We start from the raw sequence: 12010 nt of genomic DNA, 5'->3' as shown, positions 1-12010 counted from the left end.
GTTTAGACAAATGAAATCCACCAATCATTGTGAAAGAGTGAGCCATATGGAAGGTGCAAAGCATATCACGGGAAACATAAGAAACACGGTAATGCTGACCCAAGTAACCAAAGAATTGAGCTCGGTAAAAGTCAAGTGAAACGCAATTCCAAAAGAGTCAAGTTCAACTCTAGGTAGCAAGTTTAAAACCAAGACAATTTCTAAAAATTTGGACAGCATTCCGGCAATAAATCGGACGTTCTCGGGTATCAAAAAGCAGCAAAAATTACATATGAGGCATGAAAGCATAAGTTCAGGCAGCAGCAAGTACAATTTCACAAGTAAAGTGCAGCAAGGCAGCATGGAGAAAGCAGCATAGCAGGAACAAAAATAACACAGGACATCACCACACAACAACCAAATAACTAGCAAGCAAAAAGTAAACAGGAACCTCCATCAGTAAATTGGCTATTTCCCAAATTCAAAGAGTCAAATCAAATTCCATATGAATCCATTAAAAATTAAAAGCACAAAAACTATGTATGAGTTCATATGAATTGAATAAATAGCCAATCTTTAGCAGCAAACATCAGAAAGCAATTCAAACCAAACCGACCAACAATCATGAGGGAAGCAACATTCAGCATTAGCAATCCAATGAGCACAGGGCAAAATCAATAAAATAGAGTAATTCCAAACAGTACAAAAATTCAAACAAATAATCACAAACGGAGCACTTATCAGGCTAGAATCCTCTAACCACAACCTAGCTACCTAACAGCATGCAAGCTAACTATCCTAGCAAACAAAATTAATCGACTAACTGACTAAGAACAACAAACATAATTAACTGAAAAGAAAGGAAACAGAGCACTGGAGGCAGGGGAACCTGGAACAGGGCAGAAGAGATTGGTGTTGGAAAATGGAAAGGGAGGAAGACAGTGGCGCTGCCTAGTAGTGGTGGCGGCGACGAGCCTCGCGGTGGAGCAGAGGGTGGCGCAGGTAGGGGGCAATGGTGCCGAGCGAGCGGGAAGCGGGGCGCAAGGTGGAGAGGAAGCGTCGCGACTGGGGGAAACAGACTGGGGTTGGTGGTGATGTGTGGAGGCCGCCGGCGACAATGGGGTCGCAGCGGTGGTTCGGTGGAGGCAGGGGTGTTGAGGGGTGAGTGAAGAGAGAGGAGGCGAAGGGAGAAAGGGAGGAGAAAAGAAGGTGGGTTGCGGCGGCAAGGTCGGCGTCGGACGGTGGTGGAAGCGTCGGTTGCAGAGTTCAGGAGGGTGGCAATGGCGTTCAGGCGTTCTCTATGTCTCTCATTCTCTCTGACCCTTGATGAGAGTGGAGCTGAAGTGCTGAACTGTGGGTGTGGGACGTGAAAGTGTGAACTGTGAAACGAAAGTGCGAAGGGCAAAGGAAATTAGGGTTCACAAAACGCAAAATGGCAGCGTTTTGCTGCACAGCTAAAAAACCGGCCGGGTCCCGATTTGGTTCGACCGACCGGTAATCGGCCGGTTCTTCGGTTCAATGCCGGTTTCTTAATTTTACGGTTTTCCTTATTGTCCGAACCGTTTTAGCGTCCGGTTCACAGTTCGACCGGTTCGAACCGATTTTCAGAACATTGCTAATAATTAATTCCGTTAGTCACTTAGGTCCTTGGCTCCATCAACTCTAACGGAAGACAAAATGATTCCTGACAACTCTAACATGGGACAAAATAATTTCTGAAAACTCTAACAAGGGACAAAATGATCACTAACCCCTTTATTCGAAAACGACACTGTTTTTTCCCAATTTTCATCATATCTCGCATAACCTTAACATTCATACTCTCCTTCTTCACCTTCACAGTCTTTTTTCCATCTTTTTCTTCCTGCTCTTTAGCTTCAAGATCAAGCTATGGTATAACTGTCACACGTGTTGCACCTACCTCAATATATCATGGACCACAAACTTCCTAAATCTCTGTGACTGGTACACCCACCTCCTCTGCACTTCACCTATCAGAAGCTTCCACTTCCATGTCCTTCATAACAGCATCACCTCTAACCCCGACAACGTTCACCACATCCTCAAGACCAAGTTTCACAACTACCCCAAGGGCATGCTTTTCTCCACTCACCGACAAGAAATATAGATTGTTAGATATTAGGACATCATGAAAAAGTTTTCCTTCAACATCATATGCAAATTCTCATTTAAAATAGACACAGAGTGTTCCTTCTTTCGCAGAGTCTAAGTTGGCAGACAGTTTTTACCTCACATTCAAGCTATCAATACAACAAGCAATGTCGCCATTGCCGCTCATACGAAAACTGAAGCAATTACTGAACATTAGTTCGAAGAAGAAGCTAAAGGAAGCGATCGAAGTGGTGGACAATGTGGTCATGGAGATGATAGGGTAAAGAATAAGGGAGATGGCAATGACGACGACGGGTCTTGACTAATCAGACTTGCTATCTAGATTCATGGGATCCATCGAAGATGAGAAGTACTTAAGAGACATAGTCATTAGTTTCCTGAGTATTAATTGGTTAAAAACAAGTTGAGAATTTTTTTTCGTGTGAACATTGAAGTTGCAGAGTGTGTATTGTGCAGCTTGAAGTTACAGTGTTATACTATTAGTGTTATGCGAGATATGATGAAAAATGGAAGAGAGCAGTGTCGTTTCCGAATAGAAGAGGTTAGGCATCGTTTTGTCCCCTGTTAGAGTTGTCAATGACCATTTTGTATTCCATTAGAGTTAACGGAGCCAAGGACCTAAGTGACTGACAGAATTAATTGTTATGGACTAATCGAGTAATCAATTTTAGTTAGGGACTAAAGTATTTGGTCCAAAATTCTTTGAGGTCCAAAATAAATATATACTCTAAAATCTTTTATATTTGTAAAATAAGCACAAACCTCAAAACACTCCATAGATATGACATATGAGAAGCTATCAGCCCCATAGAATAATAACTTTATCAAAGCAGAGTGTTAGAATCACTAAGGTCTAATTTCAAGCTGCAAATTTCAAGTGCAAAATGTACATATGTCAACTTAATTGACCCTCCCTATATGGATCTCAACTTCGCCAAGCCTCCTCATTAAGCTTTACGCTTAAGTCGTAAAACAGAGGTGGTATGGTATTACGACCTCTAAAATAAAATGAGTACTCATAATAGCAGAAGAATTATAATATGCTAGGAGCCTTGAAGAATAGAGGAAATAAAAATCGCAAAAATAAAAGCGCAACGCTCAAGGAACGAGTTAACTTGCGTGCTAAGAAAGCTACAGCTGTCAAGTGTAAAGTAACCCAAAACAGGAACAGAGAGTCAAAGATACAAAATAACGAGCTCCTGACTCAGCCTGCGAAGTCAAGACTGGCCGGAGAATATACACACATATATACATATCCAAAACCCAAATGTACATAAACAAAATCCTGCCTCTCCATACACCTCTAGAAGGATAAAAAAGAATAAGTTATGTGAAGAGAAAGCTAAGTACATATATATACATCATAGCATAACAAAATAACCCAGTAACCACTCCGCTTTAAGAGTCCAGACGCCTAACGAGATGCCTTTCGACCTGCATCTGAAAAATAACAACATAGTATGGAATGAGAACCAGAGGTTCTCAGTATGGTAAAGGTGCCACACACATAATATATAAGGTCTTGAAAATGCCAGAGGTAATCCTAGAACGCCGACATTCAGAATGTAGAGCTTAAAGTATTAAACAGAAGCCATAAAAGGTGGTTTTCTAAGAGTATCTAAGCCTAACTAGCTTAATTTTCCATCTAAATCTCATGTTGCCATTCCTCCATACCTCCAACTCCATCATGCATTTCACAGACATTTAAACAGATAAAGGCAAGCACAAGAAGGTTACAAATACTGCAGGTAACAAATACACATTTAACATGGCAAGTACATTTAGACACACCCAATTAAAGCACAAGCAAGTAATTCAAGTAATATGCATATAATGCATGCCTGTCCTATGGCTGATGAGGCTCATCTATCGGTTATCCAGCCAACCCGACAAGTCTGAATTGTTCTTAGACTGTCCCCCGACGTGCATCCCCATGAGTCTATGCATAGCTTTATCTCAAATGATCAATATTGCTCAATGGGAGTAACATTCTCGAGAATTTATATAGTGCCCGGTCACACTTACGTCGCAGGGTCAATAGAGTATCGAGTTTTCTACCTGGTACACGTGGTGGCAAGCCACGGCACTTTATCCAGGGAATCTCGTATCTCAGATCATTCAAATTCATAAGCCATATAAATAATTCAATTATAATTCATCAACATCCACATCATTCTCAATTGCATCTCATTCATCATCATACATTAAACATATTTAATCCTTATCCTTCATTATCACACCTCTCATTCCGTCCATCAATAGTTCCAATTCAAAACATAATTCATTCTTTTCTAAGAATCAAACTTCAAACTTAAAACATACTCATTTTCTTAATAAATCTAAATCAAACCATATAACCTTTGAATCTAAATCTTTTTAGATAATCATATAAACAAAATCTCTAATTTTTATAAAATTTTGGCAGCACCTCCTCTAAAATTCAGACTTTGCCACCCTTTTTGGGTCCAAACCTGCTTTGTTTTCAATTCAACATACCCATCCTCATCATCATAACAGTCACCACAATAAATCTACCTCAGATCAACAATTATACTCATACAATATTCAAATCCAATAACCAAAATTCAACTAAGGATCATAGTTCACTAATCCTAGGCTTTTAACACAAAATACCTCAAATCAATAATTCACCAAATTATTAGTTAATCAACAAGTACCTAACCAACTATGTTCATCAACAATAACATTCAACCATGATTCTCTCCAAATTAACATAACAACATTCACCATCCAAAATTAATAATTAATTATCCAATAAACTTCAACCAAATTTATTCATTGACAAATTACTAAACATTAAACATACACCTGCATTCCAACTTATCCTATGGTCGTCTAGCCTAAGTTTTCACAGAACATTATAGATTAAATGCAAGAAACCCAAACCATACCTTGGCCGATTTTCACGTAATGACCAAATTAAATTATTTAAAACCAAGGCAGCCCCTTCAAAATTCAACTAATCAGCTTCCTCCAAGTTCCAATACTCACAATTTCAAGCTCCAATTATTTATTCACAACCTAATACACATTCATAACACATATATATCCAATTTAATACTCAAAACTCAAATTCAAAGAAAATAAAATAGAATTATCATATCCTCACCTTACCCAAGCTTCACATAAGCAAGAGTAAACGTTTTCCTCAAGCTAATTGGATCCTAAAACATCAGAAATCAAAGAAATTCAGCATTTCCACTTAAAATTCGAAAATTGAGGGAAGAGAAAGTTGAGAGTGATTAAGCAAGTTACCAGTAAAATTGTTCCGGTAAAAATGTAGAGCTCGACGCGGTAGACGCGTGGCCGCAAACGGTGCGGCAATCGGAGCTCGGACGGAGAAGTTACGGGGATCGGAACCACCGTAAGGGTTTTCGGCGAAGTTCTCGTCCTTCCCTTCCCTGGAAGCTGAAAGCTTCATTTCTGTTAAAGTGAAGGGAAGAAAGGCTTTGGGTTCACTTAAAAGGGCTGGTCCGGTTGGACCGATAGCCCGGTTTGGATCCGGTTCAACTGGTTCGACCCGTTTGGTCCAATTTTGGACCGTTTTCTTCGAAATTGGTGTCAAAATTTTTGTTTCGACGAGCTCTATCCTAAATTAATATAATATTCACATTTCTAATCCTCCTTATTAAAAATTAATTTATTGACTAATTATTTACTAATTTAACCGGGGTTTACATCCTACCCACCTAATAAAGAATTTTGCCCTCAAAATTCAAATCTAGTTACCTGAAAAGAGATGTGGATAGTCCTTTCGCATATTTGATTCGAGCTCCCAGGTATGTTCCTCGATACCAGCTCGACTCCAAGCTACTTTTACCAATGATACTTCCCTTCCTCGTAATTGTTTAACCCTGGTGTCATCAATTCTTACCGGAGCTACTGGAAGTGTTAGATCTTCTCTCACTTGGATTGGTTCTGGTTCTAGAATATGACTTGCGTCAGGAGTGTACTTCCTAAGATGAGACACATGAAACACGTCGTGCAAATTCGAAAGATATGGTGGTAAGGCAATTCTATAAGCCACTGGCCCAATCCTCTTCAGAATCTCAAAGGGTCCAATATAACGGGGATTCAGTTTCTTAGTCTTAATAGCTCTTCCCACTCCAGTGGTTGGTGTAACTTTCAAAAAGACATGTTCTCCTTCTTCGAATTCCAAAGGCTTTCGCCTCTAATCAGCATAGCTCTTCTGGCAGCTTTGGGCTATAAGCATTCGACTACGAATTTTCTTTATCTACTCAGTTGTTTCAGCTATCACCTCAGGCCCTAATAAACTCTTTTCTCCAGTTTCATACCAACACAATGGAGATTGACATTTTCTACCATACAGAGCCTCATATGGAGCCATTCCAATGCTCGCATGATAGCTATTATTATAAGCAAATTCTATTAATGGCATATACCGATCCCAGCTCGCTGGCTGGTTCAAAACACAAGCCCTTAGCACATCCTCCAAGGTCTGAATAGTTCTCTTTGACTGACCATCTGTCTGAGGGTGATACACAGTACTCAAACTTAGCTAAGTTCCAAATGCACGCTGAAAAGCTCCCCAAAACCTTGATGTAAAGCGAGGATCCCTGTCAGATATAATGGTAGAAGGCACGACATGAAATCTGACAATCTCTTTAATATATATTCGAGCTAATTCTTCCATTGTACAACTTATTCGGATAGGAAAAAAGTGAGCCGATTTTGTCAGTCGATCCACAACCACCCAAATAGCATCACAACCAAATCGGGTTCTAGGCAAACCTATCACAAAATCCATTGCAATACTCTTCCATTTCCATTGTGGAATCTCTAAAGGCTGAAGGTCCTTGATGGTCTCTGATGCTCAATCTTAACCTTCTGACACGTTAAACATTTAGATACATGCAATGCCACATCATTCTTCATCCCTGGCCACCAGAACATCGCTTTCAAATCCTGATACATTTTAGTACTCCCTGGATGAATTGAGAACCCACTCTTATGAGCTTCCTTCAAGATACTCTGTCACAGGTCTCCAACATTAGGCACAATAATCCGGTTCTTGAACCTCCATAAACCATCCTGACCTTCTGACACTCTCCACTATTTTTCCTGTTCAACTGCTGGTAATACCTTACGTAACGCTTCACTATCTCAATGAGCCTTCAGAAGTTCTAATTTAAAATCACTTGAAATCTGCAACTGACTAAAACACAGGATTCCATATTCTTCTCTAATTCCCAAATTCAAACCTTGAAATGCCCTTAGTAATTCTTCCTCCTGTAGCATCATCCAAGTTGCATATAAAGACTTCCGACTCAAAGCGTCCGCCACAACGTTCGCTTTTCCTGGATGATAATTCAATTCAAAATGATAATCTTTTAGAAGCTCCATCCATCTCCTCTGACGCATATTCAACTTCTTCTGCTAAAAAAGATACTTCAAACTCTTATGGTATGAGAAAATATGAAACTTAACACCATAGAGATAGTGCCTCCAAATCTTTAAAGCAAACACAACATCAGCAAGTTCCAAATTGTGTGTCGGATAGTTCATTTCATGCGGCCTTAACTGCCGTGAGGCGTATGCCACAACATTCTGGTGCTGCATCAGAACGCACCCTAAACCCTTCAGTGATGCATCACAGTACACTTCAAACGGTTCACTTGATTCAGGTAATACTAACACGGGTGCAGTCGTCAATCTGTGCTTCAATGCTTGGAAGCTCTCTTCACATTCTGGAGACCAAATAAAAGGCGTATCCTTCCTAGTCAACTTAGTCAAAGGTAAGGCGAGCTGTGAAAATCCCTTAATGAATCTGCGATAATACCCTGCAAAACCTAAGAAACTCCTGATCTCTGTCACTGAAGTTGGTCGCTCCCAATTCATCACTGCTTCCACCTTAGCAGGATCCACAGCTATTCCCAGCTTACTCACCACGTGGCCGAGAAACTTCACTTTACTCTTCTAGAACTCACATTTAGATAACTTAGCATATAACTTCCTATCTCTCAGAATTTGCAGCACAGTTCGCAGGTGATCAACATGCTCCTCTTCAGTCTTAGAATAAACAAGAATGTCATCAATGAAGACAATAACAAACTTGTCCAGATACGGTCGAAAAATCCTGTTCATATAATCCATAAATACTGCCAGGGCATTAGTTAACCCAAAAGACATCACTGTATATTCATAATGACCATAACGCATCCTGAAAGCAGTCTTCGGAATATCCTCATCACTAACCCTTATCTGATGATATCCGGATTGCAGATCAATCTTAGAAAACACATCGGCATCCTGTAACTGATCCATTAGATCATTGATTCTAGGCAACGGATATTTGTTCTTCACAGTGATCTTATTCAATTGCCGATAATCGACACACAGCCGCATCCTCCCATCTTTCTTCTTTACCAGTAACAATGGCGCTCCCCATGGAGAAACACTTGGTCGGATAAAATGCTTACTCAACAGATCTTCCAGCTGAGTCTTCAGTTTAGCCATTTCTAAAGGTGACATCCTATAAGAAGTAATTGAAATTGGACCGGGTCCAGGTACCAACTCGATTGCAAATTCAACCTCTCAGTTAGGTGGGAATTCATTAATATCATCCGGAAACACATCTGGAAATTCACATACAACAGGAATCTGCTCTAAACTCTGATCATCACCTGATACTCCCGTAATTAATAACATAATACCCAGACATTCAGTTCCAGAACAGTTTACTATCATATAATTCAAATAGTAACTATTCACCACAACCGGTGCTTCTGACCCTTCCGGCATAAACTGTACTGACTTCTCAGAACAATCAAGCAAAACATGATTCTTGGATAACCAATCCAATCCCAAAATGAGATCAAGACCAATCATAGGCAAACAAATCAAATCATGCACAAATTCACGCTGTTGTACTCGAAAGGGAACTTGTGGACATCCTATCCTAGTCACCATAGCTTCATGAGTAGCATTATATATTTTCAAATCAAAACGTAAAACCACCATTCTCAATCCTAATTCATGGGCCTTTTCAAATGCAATAAATGAATGACTTGCTCCTGAATCAAATAAAGCATTTAAGATTTTACCAGCCATTTCACAATTACCTCTAATAAGTGTCTCAGATCCCTCAGCACCTATGGTAGAAGTGGTGTATACTCTCCCTGGCTGCTGCACCCTACCAGTCTCATACTTCTTCTTCTCTCGGCAATTAGTGGCCCTATGTCTGGGCTGTCCACAGGAATAGCATACTCCAAGTCCTACTCTGCACGGAACTCCAGGATGATACCTTTCGCACCTCTGACAATTCAGATCCTGCTGTGGCTGCTTCCCAAACCTTCTTCCCTGATTAACATTGGTATTCAGCCTTCTGTAATTACCTTGACCCTGAGTCTACTGTGGAACAGAGCCTCCACGCTTAAAATTCCTACCTCTCGAATCAAAGTTCCTTCCTGAAGGTCTCTGAAAAGGCACCCTCAAACTTTCTTTCTCTGCTGTTGCCTTCCTCACACAATCTTTAGCCACCCTACTCTTATTCACCAATTTAGAAAATACCTTGATCTCCATTGGGGCAACAAAGCTCAGAATATCACTCTGAAGACCTCCCTCATACTTAATACGCTTCCATTCGGCAAAATCTTTTGGTGCCCCTTGACAGATACGAGAAAAGCGACACAACTCCTCAAACTTACTAGTATACTCAGCAACAGTCATCTGTCCCTGTTTTAACTGCATTAATTCAAGTTCCTTGGCATTTCTAGCTGAATTAGGAAAATATTTCTTACAGAACTCTGCCCGGAAAATCTCTCAAGGAATTGCAGCACCATCAGGCTGCAGGATACGTCGTGTTCCCTGCCACCAATACTGAGCCTCACCTTGTAGCTGATAAGTTTCAAATTCAACCCATTGCTCTTCAGGAACCTGTTGGGCCTGCAACGCCCTTTCCATAGCCTGAATCCAATTATCTGCATCAGTGGGATTTGAGGTTCCCCTAAAAGTCGGAGGGTGAACTTTCAGAAATTTAGCAAGTGTCATTGGACCGCCCTCATCATTATTGTTCCCATGATTACCCTGATTTATCTGATTACCCAGGGCAGCCATAAAGTCTACTGGATCAGTCCCTATAGGAGCAGGAGTAATGGTGCCTGTCCTACCTCTACCTCGCCTGCGACCGCGTCCGCAAGTCGACATCTGGTCCCTATACACACCAAACAAGTGATATTAAGTTGATCAGTCTCAATATTGCAGGTCTAATGCTTTAAGTTCCAAATGCATGCTCACAAACGTTTATGCCATATATATCATTCAGATATCCTAATAGCACATAAACACATATACAGAGAATGCACAGAAGTACAATCAGTCCGTCTTTCAGGCTCTATAGGAACGAACTGCTCTGATACCATAATGTAACACCCTACCACATTAAGCTTTACGCTTAAGTCGTAAAACAGTGGTGGTATGTTATTACAACCTCTAAAATAAAATGAGTACTCATAATAGCAGAAGAATTATAATATGTTAAGAGCCTTGAAGAATAGAGGAAATAAAAATCGCAAAAATAAAAGCGCAACGCTCAAGGAACGAGTTAACTTGCGTGCTAAGAAAGCTACAGCTGTCAAGTGTAAAGTAACCCAAAACAGGAACAGAGAGTCAAAGATACAAAATAACGAGCTCCTGACTCAGCCTGCGAAGTCAAGACTGGTCGGAGAATATACACACATATATACATATATATACATATCCAAAACCCAAATATACATAAACAAAATCCTGCCTCTCCATACACCTCTAGGAGGATAAAAAAGAATAAGTTATGTGGAAGATGTTCTCAGTATGGTAAAGGTGCCACACACATAATATATAAGGTCTTGGGAATGCCAGAGGCAAACCTAGAACGCCGACACTCAGATTGTAGAGCTTAAAGTATTAAACAGAAGCCATAAAAGGTGGTTTTCTAAGAGTATCTAAGCCTAACTAGCTTAATTTTACATCTAAATCTCATGCTGCCATTCCTCCAAACCTCCAACTCCATCATGCATTTCACAGACATTTAAACAGATAAAGGCAAGCACAAGAAGGTTACAAATACTGCAAGTAACAAATACACATTTAACATGACAAGTACATTTAGACACACCCAATTAAAGCACAAGCAAGTAATTCAAGTAATATGCATATGATGCATGCCTGTCCTATGACTGATGAGGCTCATCTGTCGGTTATCCAGCCAACCCGACAAGTCTGAATTGTACTTAGATTGTCCCCCGACGTGCATCCCCATGAGTCTATACATAGCTTTATCTCAAATAATCAATATTGCTCAATGGGGGTAACATTCCCGGGAATTTATATAGTGCCCGGTCACACTTACGTCGTAGGGTCAACAGAGTATCGAGTTTTCTACCTGCTACACGTGGTGGCAAGCTACGGCACTTTATCCAAGGAATCTCGTATCTCAGATCATTCAAATTCATAAGTCATATAAATAATTCAATTATAATTCATCAACATCCACATCATTCTCAATTGCATCTAATTCATCATCATACATTAAACATATTCAATCCTTATCCTTCATTATCACACCTCTCATTCCGTCCATCAATAGTTCCAATTCAAAACATAATTCATTCTTTTCTAAGAATCAAACTTCAAACTTAAAAACATACTCATTTTCTTAATAACTCTAAATCAAACCATATAACCTTTGAATCTAAATCTTTTTAGATAATCATATAAACAAAATCTCTAATTTTTATAAAATTTTGGCAACACCTCCTCTAAAACTCGGACTTTGCCACCCTTTTCGGGTCCAAACCTGCTTTCTTTTCAATTCAACATACCCTTCCTCATCATCATAACAGTCACCACAATAAATCTATCTCAGATCAACAATTAT

General features: G+C 39.9%; 1 protein-coding gene across 1 annotated transcript; it reads right to left on the bottom strand.

Annotated features, from left to right (window-relative positions):
* Nucleotides 1–8688: 8688 nt before the first annotated feature.
* On the bottom strand, nucleotides 8689–9822 carry LOC107482539 (uncharacterized). The gene is made up of 3 exons (XM_021141398.1): nucleotides 9540–9822; nucleotides 9398–9453; nucleotides 8689–9339 (listed from the first exon to the last, which is right to left on the bottom strand). Exons 1-3 carry the CDS (start codon nucleotides 9820–9822, stop codon nucleotides 8689–8691), a joined length of 990 nt encoding a protein of 329 aa, XP_020997057.1.
* Between the last annotated feature and the right edge of the window lie 2188 nt (nucleotides 9823–12010).

Source organism: Arachis duranensis, chromosome 4 (genome assembly GCF_000817695.3).
Source record: "Arachis duranensis cultivar V14167 chromosome 4, aradu.V14167.gnm2.J7QH, whole genome shotgun sequence".
Lineage (NCBI taxonomy): Eukaryota > Viridiplantae > Streptophyta > Magnoliopsida > Fabales > Fabaceae > Arachis > Arachis duranensis.
Note: the sequence above shows the minus strand (reverse complement) of the source record. Positions and strands in the feature narration are given on the sequence as shown.